At 32.4% G+C, this 20552-nt stretch overlaps 1 protein-coding gene across 1 annotated transcript in view; it reads left to right on the plus strand.

Annotated features, from left to right (window-relative positions):
* Positions 1 to 1670: 1670 nt before the first annotated feature.
* The window catches only part of LOC132741371 (uncharacterized), a gene marked incomplete at its 5' end in the record, with an annotated part of 29432 nt that continues 10550 nt past the window's right edge, over positions 1671 to 20552 (plus strand). Inside the window, 7 exon segments of the mRNA XM_060729525.1 lie at positions 1671 to 2207; positions 3297 to 3464; positions 6416 to 6643; positions 14759 to 14989; positions 17450 to 17638; positions 18535 to 18702; positions 19753 to 20105. Of these exon segments, the coding sequence (XP_060585508.1) occupies positions 1671 to 2207; positions 3297 to 3464; positions 6416 to 6643; positions 14759 to 14989; positions 17450 to 17638; positions 18535 to 18702; positions 19753 to 20105 (1874 nt within the window).

Below are 20552 nucleotides of genomic sequence, written 5' to 3' on the forward strand. Positions count from 1 at the left end.
CGGATTAAATGACAATTAATTGGTACAATGTATGCATCAAACCTCTTTAGGGATTTTACTGCATTTGAAGTAATAATTAATTAACTGGCATCGGACAATATATAAGTTTATGCAATTAACAACATTTCTACAAACTGATAGAAATTCAAAGGCATTTGCAGATAAGATAAAAATGAACAAACTTTAATTGATTAAAATGAAGACAGAACAATCTTTAAATAATGGTCTTTTCAAAGCAAAGTGTGTGCAGAAACAATCTACCTTAAAAAGTCAGATGCATACATATGAATGTTGTTGAAAGAGACTTTACGATGTTAAGAGACTGTACATTATAGTGTAACAGATAGAGACAAGTAATTTGTTTATCATGAGATATAAAGATTACTATAACAGGCATAGATATGTGACTGAAATGCATATTTTACAATGAACCATTCATTACATGTGCTACCTATCATTTACAGCAAAACATTGAAAAATCATTATAAATGTGTGTGCTACCTATTCAGATTAAGCAACATAGAAATAGATGCAAATATGTAACTAACATGCATAAACATTGTTTATTTACAATAAAAAATCGTTGCATATGTATGTTTGACATACGTATCATTATTATAAAGTATTAAATATATAATACGAGAATACAAGTTAAATATAAATGTATTCTTTTCATTCACATCTTTATCTTGATTAAAAGACTATTATGTATGGTATTACAGTAATGGCCACATTTTCCTTGACATTTAGTGACATTTAGTGGCTTAGTCTTGTCCACATTATCAAAAACCTCTGAATTACAGAAACCTCTGAAATCCAAACTTTTTGACAAGTCACATGGGTGTTCGGTTTTCAGAAGTTACACTGTATAAGGTTTTAGATGATTATACTAACCAGGCAATCGATTGTTATGATTTTTTGTACACAGATGAAACATCATACAATATAGATCAAGTTCATATTTTCCCCATCTATTTTTCGAAAGGTCATTGTGGCAGGTCAGTCTAACGAACCACTTTTGGTGATACATCTAGTTTTCCTTATGTAATATTCCTATAACTTTAGGTGGAGTTTGGGGTCATTGTCACGGTAATTGGATTAAAAAAACATAAATATATTTTTAAACAGTTTTGCTTATACAGGCTGTATTTATAAACTGGTGTCCTTCATGTCTAACAGGGACATGCCTAGGTTGGTTCTCTTCCTACGATTATATTTAGGGTTCATTTAGATTAATGTCAAGGTCACCAGAACAGCAAGGTTTTCGAGAAATAAAATGATACCACCTTGAAGTCTTAGGCATGGGTTTATAATAATGCAGCTTACCCTGAACAAAAGTGGTTGTTCGTTTATCATGATTCCTTGGAAAAAAAGCTCTTCTGAAACTTCGAGGCCAATTTTCGCAATTTGGTAAATATGTCTTGGAAAAAAGCTTTTCAAAGTTGTTCTAGGGTAGCTTGAAATATATTTCACAATGCATTTTTTAAAACATCTTCTCTGGAATCGCATTGCCTTGAAATTAGGTACTTAACAAACACATTATCTAGTGGATTTTTACCAAGGTTGAATTACGTAGTCTTGGGTTTAAACAATGGAATGCCACGAATATTGAACATAAGAAGCTTGCTACTCTTTATACATATAAAAACATATGTTATTTCGTTTGACAGAACCTGGCGGGCAATCGACACCTGGTGATCAAGAAATAGACAATAAAGATTTAGTTAGAATTGATTCCTTAGAAGCTAAAGTAACAAGTATTGCATCCCTCTTGAAAATAAAAGATGTGATCAGTACAGACGTTACTCAAGCAACTGAAAAATCTGGACTTTTATACCAAATTGAAACAAACCTGACGACACTTTCTCTTCAAATTCAAGATTTAAAGAAAAGTGATACCGACAAACATTTGTTAGGGACGATTGTGAAGAAAACATTATCCTCTGAAAAACGGAACCGGAAAAAGTTTGAGACTGTATTGAAAGGTGCAGTTGAAAACATCAACAATTCTGTTAGTGAAATGAGGACGGAAACAGAAAGCCTAATGGAAAAATATAATGAAACGTTTGTTAAAAGCTGTGAAAAGTCTATTGAGGCGATGAAGGAAGTTACGGTGAACATTAACAAAACAATTAATGAAGAAATTAACATCATAACCGAGTCTGTACATGATCTATCAGAAGAACTGTCTGACGCAAATAAAGAAGGTAATTTTATACGTTTTTTTCAGACCTATCAAACAATTCTATGCCCTTTTGTTCAGAGTGACAGATTGAATTAGATTGCTCCTCACCATTATATGTTTAAATTCCGATAGGGGTTTTGAAATCTTCATGACTTTGTTGAAGCTACATGTAGGTGGTTTTACTCAGGTGTCCGCTCGTACGTGAGAGAAGGGCCCCGAGGGCTTCTTTTAACAGTGAAGCTTGAAATTCGCCATATAATCCCTACTGTGTTGGCACGACACAAAAACCACCCCACCCCCACTAAAATAATCGTATGTACATTAAACAGATGATAAACGCATGACCGCATGCAAGTTACACTTGCTTATTGTGCGACAAATGTTTAAATTCGATCGAGTTTCAAAGATTTTTCACGGAGATGCAGTCAAAGCATTTTGATAAGTTGAGGGTTTCCGTTGATGTTAATACACTGAATATTGTGCATAAAGGCTATTCTGGCATTACGTTCAAGATTAATTTGGTAATTCTCCATTTCGTTATTTGATTTCTCGTATAAGGAAATATTTTCACGTGCTTTTAACATGCAAATGGCATGTAATTTGACAGTTAAGTTTTGTTAATGGAACTTACTTTTGTCAATGCAATAACCTATGTATATGATGCTCAGGGTATCGCTGTAAAAACGGAAACAACAGCACATGCTTACTTTATTTTATCCGTTTATGCATATTTTCCTCCCTGTATACATGCGTGCGCAGGTTTTGTTATGCAAGAATAACGTTTCTAGCTTTTTTCTTGCCTCAGCAAAAAGACAGAAACGCACATGACTTATTCGTATTGAAAACGAAACAAGGGGTCGAGCAAGTTAGAGAAAACCGATTTAATCATCAATTGATTAAAAGACGATTTTCTCATTATGTTTTCATTCTATTTCTTTTTAGTATAATATTATATGATTATTTCTAATATAACTAAAACTAATCAACAACTTGTAATGTCCCTAAATGACATAAGTCTCGTTACAAATTTGTTTATAATAATTATACTGTTATAAAAGTTTATATGAAATAGCAACTGTTTAACTATACTATAAAGTGTCTTCCCTTTTAGATGGTAAATGGTCAAGTTGGAAAAACTGGGGTTCATGTAGTGCCAGTTGTGGAGGTGGTATTCAAAGTCGGCTAAGAACATGTTCTAACCCAAGACCATCTTTATTAGGAAGATATTGTGACGGAAGTCCCGACGAGACAAGAACTTGTAACAAACGCCAGTGTGAAGGTATATGATTCAATTGATCCACTAGGCGCTGTAATGAAAGTGTTTTCAAACGTACAAATTTATCAGTTTGTGCAAATTTCAATCGAATCCCTCACACACTTTGATTTATTCACATGAAAACATCTGACATTCATGAAAAAAACGTTTTATGTCCCTATCCACATAAAAGAAGAAACGATTTCTATGCATATCTAAATAGTTGTAAAGCGTTTGTAAAGAAAGCTCAGATTAGGCTACTAAGATAGACGATAAAAATATCTCAGCGCAAAAGGGGCATTTATTTTTTTGAAGTAGAAAAGATTTCTCCTTAACCTTTGCCTAAATCACAAGATACAAAATTTGATTTGAGATTTCAAAGTAAACTTTGCAATATTTGTAAATTAAAATTTTGAACTCCGTTGTTTCCTTGCGCAAAAAAATCTCCTGTCCCAAAAGTATGAACAAATATTAAACACAATAGATTATAAAAAAAATGTTTCACCTTATTTTTTTTAAATAATTATTTCATTATTTTTTGAACAACTTGAACACACGTGTCAGACTGGATTGTATTGTGATTATATCGGTGCTCGATAGATCAATATTTTCATTCCCAACCAATGTCTTTTGAAAATTGCGCCTTTATGAATTAGCGATGTCACAACGCTGCTTTACAAATTGCCGTAGATTTTTCTCATAAAATTTCTATCATCTTTATATGGATAAAACCCATGGCGTTAGTGATTTTTAATCATACGGGAAAAAATTTTCAAAAAAAAGAACGGAAAAAAATTAATTAAAAATTTTGTTTTTTGGGAAGGGGGTTTTAAAAAAAAGGGTTTATATTCCCTTTTTTCGAATGTGAACTTTAAAACCTTTTTTTAACGGGGAACGTTTTCTAAAGGGAAAAAAACCGGAAATAGTATTTTTCAAAAAGCCCCCGATGCGCCTTTTAATTTGCATGGGCAAAAAAATTTTTTCTGGATAGAAAAGTAAAGAAAGTTCAAATTTAAATTTTTCCGAAAAATTAATTTTTAAAAAAAAGTATAAATAATTTTTTAAAATTGGGGCTTTTTTACAAATTCCCCAAAAAGATGCTTTTTTTAGCTTTGAGAAACCAAAAAACTTTTCCCAAAATTTTAAAGACATGGAAAAAAATTGAATTTTTTTAAAAAACGACCCCTCCCCCCTTGCGGATCAAAAAAGAGTTTTTTAAAATTTAATTTTGTTTTTAAAAAAGTGCAAAAAGAATTTTATAAGTAAGGAAAAAAAAGATAACTTTAGGTTTTTAAATTAAATTTGTTTTATTTTAAAAAATCAAAAAACATTTTTATTTTAAAAAAAAATTTATTTAATTTCATTTCAAAGTTTGGCAAAGCACCCAAAAAAATAGTAATTTTTTAAATTTTAAAAAAAAATAAAAGGAAATTAAAAAAAATTAGAAATTTGACCTTTCCAAAACCCCTTTAAAAATTGGGGGAAATGACACTTAAAGAGTTTTACTATTGTCACAACACAAAAAGGGTATTTCAGCAAATACTTGTTGTAATTAAACCCTAATCCATGTTTCCTTTAAAAGCAATTTCTTTGAAAACCTTTCCCAAAAATGTTCAGGGGAATCCGTTAATAAAACCAACAAAAAGTCATTAAATATTCAAATATCTCAGGTTAATATTGCCAAACAATATATACATGTAGATTATATAAACGTCGCACGATTATTCAATGGAAAGCGTAAAGAGGATTTTTTTTTATATTGGGAAAAACTCGGCGCCTTGTATAAAAAAATAAACCGTTATAATTTAGCTGACATTATGACTTCACGATGATATTTATTCAACATTATAATTTAACCATCCGTGAGGTATGGTGTATTGGTATAGGTGCTGGGCTACTGATCTGTAGGTTTCTGATTTGATTTCAGCACGGAAGAAAGACACACATTTTTTAATTACTTGCAAGAATTTTATTTGACATCATTCTACTACATCTGGTTTAAAGGATACCCCTTTTGAAGCCAAATGTTTTTTAAAACAAATTTTTTTTATTCATTATTTTAAAAAAAAGCAAGCGGTTTTAAAAAATTCAAAAACAAAAGAAACCTTTCAACCCCGGAAAGGCCAACCCCGGGACCCCATTTACCGGCTCGCAAAAAGGGGGGCAAGCACAACCACAAAAACGGGGGTTTTTTAACGAGTTTTTTAAGAGGCAAATTTTTCAAATAAAATGAAAACAAATTCTGAAAAAATTCAAACCATGAGTTTTAACCTTTTTTATTTATTTAAAATTTTTTTAAAAACCCCTTTTCCGGGGTAACCCCCTAGGAAATTCTTAAACAAACTGGTTATTTTTACAAATTATTTTTGATTCCCAAAAAATAAATCGTAAAAACAAAAATAAGGTAAATGCAAAGGTGTTGGACAATACCCGTTTGATAATTATAAATGTATTCCGTGATGCATATATGGGTATTTTATTCTTATATTGAGAATTCGTCCGTATATTTGAGAATTGTGTTGAGATTCGTGTGTATTACTTAAGAGTTTTTGGGGAATTCGTTCTTATTTTTCAGACATGGGATTTCATGCGTATATGTATGCAACACGATGTAAATTACACGTATTAGATAATTCATCGGTATTTGTTACAGACGTTTTGCCAATTCGTTTGTATTTGTAACGCGTATAAATGAATATTTGTGAGTAATTTCAAACATATGTCGGTTATTCCATATTATCTGTAACACATTTGTAAAGAATTTGTGCGTATCCGTTGCATTTGTATGTGGATTTTATAAGTATATGTAACATTGAGATTTCTGCTTTATTCTCTTAATGAAACCGGTACTTGTAAGAACCAGAAAGAATACTTATTGTGGGGTTTTATCACTATCGAGCTGAAAAAAGTAAAATATATGTGCATCTTTATCTTTATATCTTGTAACTTAATGTTTTAAATCTATTACTTTTCAGAATTAAAAGTGGCATTTACAGCAAACAACTTAGATGCAAGCTCATCATCAGACACTATCATTGTGTTCAGATCAGTAAACATTAACTACGGCAATGCATACAGCACTTCTACGGGACAATTTACTTGTAAAGTTCCCGGATTATATCATTTCTCTGTAACGCTAACAAAGGCTTATCATAAAGTGGGTCTTGTCATCGCAAATTTAAGGATCAATTATAGTATAAAATAATTAATAATCAAGCACCCTCATACCGATCGGAATGATCGGCTTTTATTATGAACAACTATAAAAGGCTCGAGAAGTTGCTGTCGCCCTTTCACAAAATCTGATTTCATTCCATAAAAGGCGCCGCGCTTCGGCGCGGACGCCAATTACGAATGTGGTATGACCCATACGATCACGACGACAAGTTTGAATATGGATCGACACCGTTAACTATGTCTGGAACATTTCACCTGAATAAAAATAATGTTGTAGATATTTACGGTACTCCTACCAATTTTATAGGCAGTAGCGATACTTGTTCATTTACAGGATACTTGATAACACCCGATTAGTTTTAATAGTATATGCGAGATAATCCCTCTAATTAAACTGTTAAATGTAACGATATATGTTTGAACACATGTACAAATAATAATCAAGTTAATTACAGAAGATTTTAAGTAAAATTCAACTAAACCGTGATGTCTAGACATATTCCTATTCTCGATGTTTTCTAAAACTGATTATGGATGAATATTTTCAAATTGCTTTTATATTTCAAATTTCTATCAGAGACTATTAAAAGAACATTTCAAATCAACACCCTAATAAAAAGTAAATAGCCATGTACGAAATGAAATCATAAAATTAATATTGATGTTGAAACACAGTCAGATACAGATACTCGTATTTTCTTCAAAAGTGTCTTCTTACAGATAAGAAAATACAAGAATCAGTATCTGACTCATACGACGTTAGACATATTTATAAACACATTAAATCATAAAAAGATCTTTATAGTAACTGAAATTAAATGTATGTTCACAATGAAAATATAAAAAAAAACTATAGAAAAAATTTGCATGGCCTTTAAGCTTTGGGCAGTGTAAGATGTTGGTAAATTGTATTCGCACGGAATTTTCGTGCTCTTATTTCAATCGGATAAAATTCACTTTTTTACAGAATGTATGTCAAACGATATACATAAAAAAATTATAGCATCTTTTAGTTTCGTCAGTGCTAAAATCAACAGTAACTTTGTTCATAGAAATGGCCTACCATTTTTTTATTCATTTCTCAATAAACTTAATTTATTCAAGAGTTAGCTACAACTTTCCGTTGGTTTCTATGGTGTCCTGTTCGATGCAGTTAAAATATCGTCTGTTAGGATTGACTAAATATCTTGTTTTAGCTCCACTTTTTAAATAAGAGGGAGAGCTATTGTAATTCTGAATTTTGACAGAAGTATGGCCCTTTTTGAACAAAAAATAATTCTACATAATTCAGGCTCTTGTTTAAATATCAAGCACTGAGAATAGTCAAGCGCAATGGCGTTTGTTAATAGATAACTAGCGAGATTTAACATTCGCTTTCGAAGAAGTTTCACTATAGAAACTAGTACTGTAAATAACCTTCTGTTCTCGACAGAAACATGCAAAAATTAACTAAAGATTAATCATCGCGAAGATTTTTACATTTTGATTCGAACCAGGACTAAACTTTAGCACAACCTTGAATTGCGTGAAAAGTTTCTTGCGAGTATGTTAAATCTTGCTACTTTATCTATATAAATTCAGAAAGACGGGACAAGAATTTTAGAAAATCTTGCCTGTTAATAGGAGTCTTTTAACTGGCCCAAGAAGGACACCGTATATTTCAACTGTAACAATTCCACGTGGAAAGAAACGGTTATCTTGCAGACGTAAAGAAACACTATTTGAATAGCTCTGCAGGGGGCGGGGGTATAGTAGTATAATTATCAATCGCCTCTGTTGATTTGAATCCCGTCAGGGACTAGTAATTATTTTACGAGAGTTGTTCGTTCTACTTAGAATAGAGCTCGTGCAAATGTATAATCATTTTTACCTATTTTAGCCACATAATTTATCAGATGTAAGTTACAAGTAGTTTATTGCGTGTACGGTTGGCTTGTCTTTTATAATTCTAATATAGAATGTCTGTGTACTTGGTTAATGACATTGTTATATGTACTGTGTGTACAGGTGGTACAAGGATGAGACTTAGATAAACAAATAAAAAAGGGATAAAAAAATGTTTGGGTATTCCTACACCAGTCAAATAATTGAGAAGCGCTGTGACTTAAACAATACCATCAATAAATCAACAACACCTTGGCATTTGATATTTTCTAGTTACATCAGCGTATCTCTCTGTGTAAAACAATCAAACAGATGAAAGAAAAAGATTATTCTATTCTGATAATGATATTTTTGACTTTAGAATAACATTTTCTATTTTATAGAACACATTGTAAACATGTTATCAGTAGATTTCTGTTTCAGTTACATGTTGCATATAAATAAAAAGTGTAGTTCATTAAAACTTTGTTTCATTAAAACTTTTACATTAATATTGTTTGGTTTCACAGTACATTCAAACGGTGTTGTTATCCTGACAATTTGAAGTTCCCTCCAGTTACAATCATTTAACCTATGCTTGATTATAGAGAGCCACGGTTGTCTAATATTGTTCCTTTTCAATAAATTCAACCATGTGGATTATATATCAGTACAGTTCCATTATATATGAATTGAAACACAATCAAATTAAACCGGAAGTCATTATATTAATCCAAAGTTACAATATATGAAACAATTTGGTCAGTGTATGAAACCAAGGTAGCTATATATAATTTGATTTTCTCAATTTATGATACCAAATCTTCAATTTATATATATACCAAAGAGGTTATATTAATTGAAAAATGAACAATTTAAGAAGACCATGGCTTTCCATTCCTGATTCTATGATAATAGGCAGCTAGTAAACCTCAATTTTATAGAGGCCAAAATAAAACGTATGTATAAGGAAAACAAAAACAGGATGCCGCAAAAGAAAAGTGAAAATAAAACACTTCTGGTAAACAGAAAGGAAATAATTTCTTGTAGTTGTTGTAACGCTCTGGTCTGACAATTGTGATAGAGTGCAGCCATATGTGTAATTGAATTGAATTAGAGATGACTTAATTGTATTAAGATGATTTAATTGTATAACAGGTAAATGAATTGTATTAGAGGCGACTTAAATGTATTAAAGGTGAAATGATTGTACTGCAAGTAAATGAATTTTATTGGAGATGAATTGCAGACAAAGATTGGGGTGGGATGAAAATATATCTGAAGCTGACACAGAATGCTGGTCCCACTGGTTAGCCAGTCTGTCGGAATTGTCAAAGGTGAGTATTGAGAGATGTCTAGAACCGATTGTGTTAGATAGGCATTCTACTAAAAGATGCATCGGAAAAGGCGTACGGCTCAGCAGCATATTTAAAGGTGTACGATGCATATGGTGTTACGAGCCAGGCGTAACGAGAACGAAAAGCCAGCAACAAACTTGTAACAATAACAAATTTATTACAGAAAAATTGTTAAAGAAAAATTAAAGCACAATTTATGTTTACAAATACCTGAAGTCCAAATAAAAATATAAATTTCAAATGTCTTATCTGATCCTGGAATGATCCCTTTTTGAATAGCACAGTTAAATCCAAGTTAAATCCAAGAACACTTTAGAATAAATTCCCACAATAAAATCCACAAGAATAATTTAAACTAATTTAAAAATAATCCAAGCTCCAATAAATCACTTAATATCCAAGTTGAATAATACTCCAAATATATTGATGTCTTAAAATGTAACTGATGACTTAAAAGATCACTGATGACTTAAAGGGTAATCCGAAAGAAAAATGTCTCCTATATATATTAAGCTAAGAGGTTTCTAGAATAGTCTTCCATTTTCTACAGTAATCATAATCTAGCAACTTCAACAATAAAGATCATTCCGGAAATTTCTATCTAATTATAATGCATGAGTTTTCTACAACAGTTAAGAAAGTTCTAGTAAATACATGTAGTTTATGTTCTAAAAATAGAACAATGATAATATTGGAAATACCAACTGGTCAGATATAAATTATATACATTTAATATGTTGCATACATAACAATGGCAACAATTACTCATTTTTTTCACCTATAATACATTTCAGTAAAAATTTGGCCTGATTATATGTTGTAAGGGCCATTTATTAAGCTTATCTAAATGTGACATGCAAGCAACTTGACTAGTTGTAGACACGGCCTAAGAGGCTGATACAGAGTGGCGATATACCATGATACATATATCTACATCATCATATATTGTATGGATACTACATCCCATCTTTTCTTTATAAAATTGAAAATCAATTTCTGAAATTAATACTATGAAGTTTATAGATGATAGTATATAAAATTCGTATGAAAACTGAAAACTGCTTTTATCAATGATTATAATTAGTCTACTTTGAAATATTCTCTTCTTTGTGTATTAAAATCTAATCATCTTGAAATAATAAAACATTAAAATGTCATTTCGTGTCAATTCTTAAAGTTTTCATGCTCTAAACTAGATGTTCTCACGTAGGTTTGTTATTAATGTGAAAAGTTATCAAAGCAAAACTATTAGTTCATTCGTTATCAACCTTATAAAAGTAATGTGATATCCTTAGTGGAATTATCACCGGGATGCAAGTCGCCATTGTAATATCTGATATATGGCCGAGAACCAAGTAAGTAACACAGTGTATGTTTTGTATGGGTAAGAGTTTGTATTAAGACGACCGTAGGGAGTATCAAACTCTTACCCATATAACTGTAAATCGGCTCTTACAACTAGATATCAGATAAAGATAAAGAAAATGCCACCTCTTTAATTAAGCATAACATTATTTTTCCCCAGCAGTCACGTACAATCAATGATAGGGTCCAATTACTTAATCTGGCATGTAAAACAATGAGTTTTCAACAATACCTAGGATTGTTAATGCAATTCATTCCTGTCATATGAAACAAAATAATATTTTGCTTCCTTTTTCTAGAAAATATAAACAGTCAGCAATTAATAATTAACATTTTTCTTAGAGTTAAAAGGATATCAAAAAGTTACTGTGTTCTCATTTGTCTCTGCGAGCTGGGCTCCACGTGCATTATCTATGTAATAAATTTGAATGTATCCTCCCATTGCTACAGTGTCAGCCTTTTGAGAAACACCTGACCTGGCTAATTAAAATATGCCAATCACAATTTTCACTATCTTCATGAAAAAGCGGCTACACTAATAATTGCCGAGTAAGAGCCGATTTGCAGTTATATACGTTAATTCACTACGAGCGACTATTGTACACTACTTGGTATTTGAGAGGCTGATACAGAGTGGCTATGTAACATGATACATATATCTATATCATCATATATTGTTGTATGGTGAATTTGACTTTACCATGACCTTGTTAAATCAAAGGGCTGCAGCTCTATGGTATTTTCTGATCTTTGCAATCTAAATCATACTGACTATCTGTATGTACTTTCCTGTATAAGTTTATTTTTATATACTATAATTCATCTTACGCAGCGACAGCGTTTTGATTTTCTTCTATAACAGTTTGAGATTGATACATATGGAATTTTGCATGAAAAAAAAATAGAATTGCCTCGACTAGGATTTGAACCATAGGCCTCTCACACCCTCAACGAGACCGCTTACCTCTGCACCACGGCGAAGTAATACATATGTACCTTGAATAAAAACGAATACATTATGTTATTCTAAATTGAGAATTTCCATTTCGTGTGTGCAATCCTTATTAATTTCGAGGTATTTTGTTCACGATAAACCTGTTGTTTAACACTGATGAAAATAATTTAGCGAAAATCTTCTCGCCAAAACAGTCCGACATGTATATATTCCACTACTCGACAGTCAGATTTATTCGTGTACTACGCTCTGGAGTATTCGGTAATCGACATAGCTAAAAATAGCATTTTCATTGATAAATATGATATTCATGATAATCCGAAGCTTTACGGAAATAGCCGAACATTTTTTATTGGGTAAAAAAGATATTCATCCGCGAAATTTGTGATTGTAACCTCATATTCCTATTGACTAATCTAAACTTTTAATGCACTGTAATTCGTTAAATGCCTACATTAAAAATGATTCTTTCTTTTAAATTGCTGGTTTTCAAGCAGTTTTGAGTGAGAACTACTTTGCGTTGTTAGGACTGTGAGGAAATTTTGTGTTAGACCGTGGATGTTAGCTATGTGTTTACTGATCTTACGATCAGAAAATACAACAAGAGGGCCATGATGGCCCTGAGGTCGCTCACCTGTATAAAGGCCCCCCAACCCCCAACGTTGCAAGGCCAATTTAACCCAAGGGCTTTTATTTGCACAAACTTGGTAGACAACAATAAGAAGATGTTTCATGCTAAACATCTAAGCTCTAGCTCATTGGGCTTTTTAAAAGCAGATTTTTTAAAAGTTTTTACTATACACATATAGTTAAAAACAATGACACCCCTGGGGCCGGGTCAGTTTTGACCCCGGGGCTTTCATTTAAACAAACTTTGTAGACACTTACTAGAAGATGTTTCATGCTTAATATCTAAACTCTAGCTATTTGGGTTTTTTCAAAGAAGATTTTAAGTTTTTGCTATACACATATAAAGAAAATCAATGACCCCCGGGGCGGGGCCAATTTTGACCCAAGGGCTTTTATTTGAACAAACTTTGTAGACACTCACTAAAAGATGTTTCATGCTTAATATCTTAACTCTAGCTATTTGGGTTTTTTCAAAGAAGATTTTTTAAGTTTTTGCTATACACATATAAGGAAAATCAATGACCCCCGGGACGGTGCCAATTTTGACCCCAGGGCTTTTATTTGAACAAACTTGTTAGACACCTATTAGAACATGTTTGATGCTAAATATCTTAGCCATAGCTCTTTGAGTTCTTTAAAAGAAGATTTTTAAGTTTTTACTATATGCATATAAGGAAAATCAATGACCCCCGGGGCGGGGCAATTTTGACCCCAGGGCTTTTATTTAAACAAACTTGGTAGACACTTATTAGAACATGTTACATGCTAAATATCTTAGCTCTAACTCTATTGGTTCTTTAAAAGGAGATTTTTTAAGTTTTTACTATATGCATATAGGGAAAATCAATGACCCCCCGGGGCGGGGCCAATTTTAACCACAGGGCTTTTATTTAAACAAACTTGGTAGACACCTATTAGAACATGTTTGATGCTAAATATCTTGGCCATAACTCTTTGAGTTTTTTAAAAGAAGATTTTTTAAGTTTTTACTATATGCATATAGGGAAAATCAATGACCCCCTGGGGCGGGGCCAATTTTGACCCCAGGGCTTTTATTTTAACAAACTTGGTAGACACTTATTAGAACATGTTTCATGCTAAATATCTTAGCTCTAGCTCTTTGGGTTCTTTAAAAGAAGATTTTTTTAAGTTTTTACTATATGCATATAGGGAAAATCAATGACCCCCCGGGGCGGGGCCAATTTTGACCCCAGGGCTTTTATTTGAACAAACTTGGTAGACACTCACTAGAAGATGTTTCATGCCAAATATCTAAGCTCTAGCTCTTATGGTTTTTTAAAAGAAGATATTTAAAAAATTTTCTTTTGGTTGCCATGGCAACCAGAGTTCTGCATGGAGTCAAATTCTTTGAACAATTTTTAAAGGTGACCACCAAAGGAACATTCCTGTGAAGTTTGGATGAAATTGGCTTAGTGGTTTATGAGGAGATGTCATTTAAAGTAAAAATTTACGGACGGACGACGGACGGACGCCGGACGGACGACGGACGGACGCCGGACGAAAAGCGATCACAAAAGCTCACCCTGTCACTCTGTGACAGGTGAGCTAAAAATGAAACAATATTTTATCTCGACCGTTTTTCGGGTAACAAATATACTCGTATACATATGGCACGTCTTTATTGTCGACTTAAACTGTTGTATCCGTGTTCAAATGAAACAGTGTAATAGAATTCGGTCAAGGTAAATATGTGGCAAACATTCGTCTAGCACTTTCTAGGCTACTGCGTAATATGTGAAACAGTAAATGATTGTTATTTTCTGGAGAATAATTAACTAATGTTGATAATATGAGCATGTAACAATGTTTTTTTTTTCAAAAGCTGTTTGCTCGCTTATATAAAAGTATTAGGTGAAGGTAATTCGCTGAAAAAGCTGCCGTATTGTATTTGAGCTGCGCAGTATATGATTTACAGATTTGAAATAAATCTGAATAGCTATGAACGAAAGCAAAGAAAATGGATAAAATTAATCTTGTCGGCATTATCATTTCTACAATTATTGTTAATAAAATAAATTGTGTCCCCTATCGTGATGAAAACACCAAGGAGCTACAAAAAGTTATGCAGAAGGGGATATTTCAAAATAGGTTCGAGATTTCTAGAATGAACTCCCGGCTTACAAGATCAGAAGCGTCAATGAAGAATGTGACAAATACAAATAACAAGACATCAAGTAAAGGTAATGTTTTAAAGCAGCACGCCTCCAGATTCATGATAATTTTCATGAACATTTTGAAAATGTATTCAAATGTATAATATTGTGATATAACCAAAAGAAAGCCATTTACACATTATCAGTGGCACTTACAAGCCATGTAAATTACAAAAAAGTGGTCAAAATATGCATAAATAGCCCTTACTGCGTTAGTAACGCAGTAGAAATGTAGTTGTAAATACTAAAAAATCAGTCATTAACTGCACATAAGATGTAAAATATTACTTGAATCTGGAATCATGATACGTTTCCTAAAATCGCAGTGCATATTTCTCAAGTTTGATTTTATTGAAATATGTTGGCTCATCTGGAGGCATGCAGCTTTAATGCGTTCAATTAATTGTTATATGAAAACAGTCTGTCTTAATATATGTTATTTAAATTATTCGGAATCAAATATCAAATATTCAATTTGAGATTAGATTTAAATATTTTAAGCTTGTCATACGACAAAAATAGCATGCAAACATGAATTATGTTAACTTAATACAAATGTAGTGTAACGTAAGTTTTACCAGTAGTGTTGTGTTTTCCATACAAAATGTTTTCACTACAATATTACACACATGTATGGTTAATCCGTACAAAATGTTTTCACTACAATATTATACACATGTATGGTTAAATGGCCACAAAAAAGAATATTAAAGACAGCCCAACTGTATGGCAAATAAAAAACTGTTTCTAAAACAGAAACAGCCATTAAGATAAAAAGCTTTTGATAAATAAAATAATAGAAAAAAATATACTGTATATATAATATATAGATAAGGGGTTGAACTCGCCAAATAGGCCGAATGTCACTAGTCAAGTATAAGTCAAAATTGCAAAGTAATTTTAACGTAAATAATGTAAAGCTATATATCAAATTGCAGCATAATGGCATTACTAGACGTTGACAATAACATCATTGTCCCCAAGTTAACCATTTTTGAACAACAAAACCGATATTTCGGATGGAATATCGTATTTTTGCTAGGTCGGACAAAACCGTTCAACCAGTCCCCATTCGATTTTCTACGTGTAAACATGCACTTCCAAACCATGTCATGAAAAGGGGGGTTCATATGTTTCTCGAGTTTGTTTTGTAAATTATAATTACGGAGTCCATGGTATTATTTTACTTGTTACGTGTTTCTGTATATTATGAAAACTTAAGGTTTCTTCCTCTCTGTAACAGCAAAGACTATAAGTAAGATATTTGATTTGAAACAAACATTTTGAAGTGAAAAAAACACGCTTAGACTTCACACAATTGATATATGTTATGTTTAAAATTCTATACACTATAGGTGGTCACATTACGAATATACAGTGTCATTAAGAAACTGGCATTTTTAAAGAAAGAACCAACTTTACTTGACCTGTAATAGGGAACACAGCTTCCCATACAAAGTTAAGCAATTCTTTTATTCATTAAGAACTTTATAGATTTTAATAAACTGTGTTTAAAATATTTAACATTTAGGATGAGCATATTGTATCTTTAATTTTAGCCGTGGGATTAAAGCGGGACGCCTCCCACGAGACATTAGTTTTTTTATTATGTATATAGTAAAAACTTGAAAATCTTCTCTTTTGAACCCGCGAAGGCTACAAGTTATGAACATTTGCATAACACATCGTGTGATTGACCGCTGCTAAATCTTTTTTGAGTAAAAACTGGTCCCGCCCTTAAGAGGAGTGGGTTATCGGTTTCCAATGCAAGTATCGCCTCTGAAATTGCAAAGGCTAGAGTTTACTTCCATAGAAACCATTAACTATCCATGGCAACAAGAGTGAATTCCATAGCAACCATTGCCTTTCCATATCATATAATGACTTCCTTAGCAACCTTTACAAAATAAACTGTGAATTCATAGAACTTACTTATTTTCCTCAGGAACCAGTGACTTCCGTTGCAAACATTGACATTCCATAGCAGCCAGTGTTTTCCATAGCATACATTGACTTCCATAGCAACCAGTGACTTCCATAGCAGCCAGTGACTTCCATAGCAAATATTGACTTCCATAGCAACCAGTGACTTCCATAGCAGCCAGTGACTTCCATAGCAGCCAGTGACTTCCATAGCAAACATTGACTTCCATAGCAACCAGTGACTTCGATAGCCGCCAGTGACTTCCATAGCAGCCAGTGACTTCCATAGGAACCAGTGACTTACATAACAAATAGTGTCTTCCTAAAGCAAACTTTTACTTTTTTATGCAGTTTACTTAGACTTTTGACCTAATATCTGCTTTTGATTACGAGCTAAAAGTAATTTATATTATTTGTCCTTGTCATTTAGAGCTTTTATTCTCAGATGAGTGATATAAGGACCATAAGTGTCCTCTTGTTTATCTTAAGGTATATATATATATAGGATGTTTTAGAAGCTGAGACGTTAAAATACTGATAAGAATAAGGTATTTTGTTTGACAGAATCCAACGGGCTTTCAACAACTAAAAGCAACACTATTGACACATTAGAAGCTGAAGAGACAAGGGTTGGCAGTACAGACGTTCATAAAGCATCTATACAATCAAGACTTTTAAAGTTAATTGAAACGAAACTTTCGTCACTTTCTCTACAAGTTCAAGATTTGAAGAAACATGATGCAAATAAAAAAGGTATATTTCTAATCAACGTTATTCAGCCTATCAAAACATTTTATAGAACCTTATGTCCAATGATAATAACATTAAGCTGAACCGCGCCTGACCAATTTGTTTATCATTCAATGTATTCGTTTAACGAAATGAAGAATAAAAACACGTTAATAATAGTTTATGTTTTTCGCATTTTTATTCTGCTGAGTAATTTAAAGTGACAAAAAGAATTAAAAACTGTTTTTTTATCAGTCAAATTTTATCTGCAAATATGACTGCAGTTGCATGATAAAAGTTTTATGATATCACCATTACTATTAAAAGTAAGTATGTAAGTAAGTGAGATATGTCAGTTTTAACATGGCAGGATAAATGATAATATATTCTTTAGTTTACTATGGTGAATTTATAAGTTCTAAGTACATGGTCCAGTATTAACGGTTTAAGCTTCATATAAACCGAGATGTTAGGTAAGGGTTATATTGCAAACGACTGTTAATATATGACCATATAAACCGTCAAAAATCGTAATGATAATAATACAGACAAGTTCTTTATTTGCTGAAAAATGAAAAAAAGGTCCTAATAAATTTACAATAGCAGTGTATATAAATTATATTCATGTTTCGATTATCAACGTGCAGTATCATAAAATAGCTCCGATAGGATAGTGTGCACGAATTTTCAAAACTCTTACTGTTGTAGTACTTCTATATAAATTTACAATGAACACGTTTTTAAAATTAAAATTATAATAAACACAACCTGGAAACGTAAATTCCAATAACCACGTCCTAAAAACCAAAATTACAATACACTCGTCCTAAAAATGATATTACGCTCTACACTGACTCGCCTATATAACGCTTTCTTTTAACAACTCTTGTAAGAGCCTATATAATTATCTTTCCTTCTAGATGGTGGATGGTCAAGTTGGGAAAACTGGGGCTCCTGTAGTGAGAGTTGTGGGGGAGGAATGCAAAGTCGTCTAAGGACATGTTCTAATCCAACACCATCTTTACAAGGAAGATATTGTGGTGGAAGTCCCGACGAGATGAGAATTTGTAACAAACATCAGCGTCCAGGTATATAAAAAAAACTATAAACGCTTCGTTAAAAAAGATAAAGTTAAATACTTAAGAAAATGTTTTATTAAACGCTAATGACTGCTTTTACAGCTTCACGAGAACGCCAAGAACATGTTCAAACCCAAGACCATCTTTACAAGGTACATGTATTATGGTTAAAGATCGGAGTAACAAAGTATATAGACCTTTTTACAATGCGGTCCGTTGCTGTGCAAACCTGACCGGAAGAAGTATTTTCTCGCACATGCGCAATTTATGTATGCCAAACATATCACGCCAAACATGGAAATGAAGTTGACGTTCTTAGAAAATGGTGCGAAAGTTGACAATGCAAAATATCAAATCATATAAAAAATGGGAAAATGCAGCAAAATAGCATTAAGTTGAGCAGTTACGTGCATTTAATGGTAGCGAGAAAAAAACACAACATAAATGAACATATTCCAATCCTTCTTGTGTTGATTGTTATAAAATCCCGTATATTTTCATATACAATGTATTACGTGTAATAAACATCAAATGATACCGCTAATAGTCATGCCAAGCTGCTGTTTTCTTGGTGACATACTTTGAAACCACATAAGCCTTTGAGTACGAGAGTAGAAAAAGAATATGATCAATAGAACCCATCTTCATGCTTAGATTGTTTAGAAACTTGAAAGTTATTTTATAAAAAAAAGTCTCAATGTAAAAGTATTTGATCAAAAAATTCGGAAAGCATTTTGTGATAAAATAAAGTTGCCATTGACAAGCCTTGCCAAAGTATCCCTTACATTTAATAAATTGGGTAAAAGAATGAAAATGTGGTAAAACAGGTTTGATTAGACCTCGCTAATATAAACAAAAGTTGCACATATATAATAATTATTACAAAAAATGTACGTGCGAATCGTGCCATACCGTTTCTTACGGGGCACGTGATAAATATTTCATAACAAGAATTTGTTTAAAACGGATTTTTTTAAGAATTAACCAATAGACATGTTTATTTTTCGCGCATACATTTTTTTCTTATCGCCTTACTGTATTTTAATATATTTCTTTCAGAATTAAACGTGGCATTTACTGCATACCACATTGATACAAGCTCAAGGTCTGACACTACCATTGTGTTTCAGAATACACACATCAACTACGGAGATGCATATGACACATCAACAGGACAATTTACTTGTATAATTCCCGGCCTATATCATTTTTCTGTGACGCTAACAAAAAGTCATATTGGTAAACTGAATAATATTTGCGCAGATTTAAGGATCAATTCAAGTCGTCAATTGAGAATGTACTGGGACCCATATGAGGACGAAAAACTTGAATCTGAAGCGACCCCGTTAACACAGGCGGGAACATTTCACTTAAATAAAAATGATGTTGTAGATATTTACGGAAGTCCCTATTAATTTTATAGTTCATATTATTCTACATTTACAGGATAATTGATTATATGATATGGAAAGGCAATGGTTGCTATGGAATTCACTCTTGTTGCCATGGATAGTTAATGGTTTCTATGGAAGTAAACTCTAGCCTTTGCAATTTCAGAGGCGATACTTGCATTGGAAACCGATAACCCACTCCTCTTAAGGGCGGGACCAGTTTTTACTCAAAAAAGATTTAGCAGCGGTCAATCACACGATGTGTTATGCAAATGTTCATAACTTGTAGCCTTCGCGGGTTCAAAAGAGAAGATTTTCAAGTTTTTACTATATACATAATAAAAAAACTAATGTCTCGTGGGAGGCGTCCCGCTTTAATCCCACGGCTAAAATTAAAGATACAATATGCTCATCCTAAATGTTAAATATTTTAAACACAGTTTATTAAAATCTATAAAGTTCTTAATG

The sequence above is a fragment of the Ruditapes philippinarum genome, unplaced genomic scaffold (genome assembly GCF_026571515.1).
Source record: "Ruditapes philippinarum isolate M1 unplaced genomic scaffold, ASM2657151v2 ctg7282_1_1_1_1, whole genome shotgun sequence".
Classification (NCBI taxonomy): domain Eukaryota; kingdom Metazoa; phylum Mollusca; class Bivalvia; order Venerida; family Veneridae; genus Ruditapes; species Ruditapes philippinarum.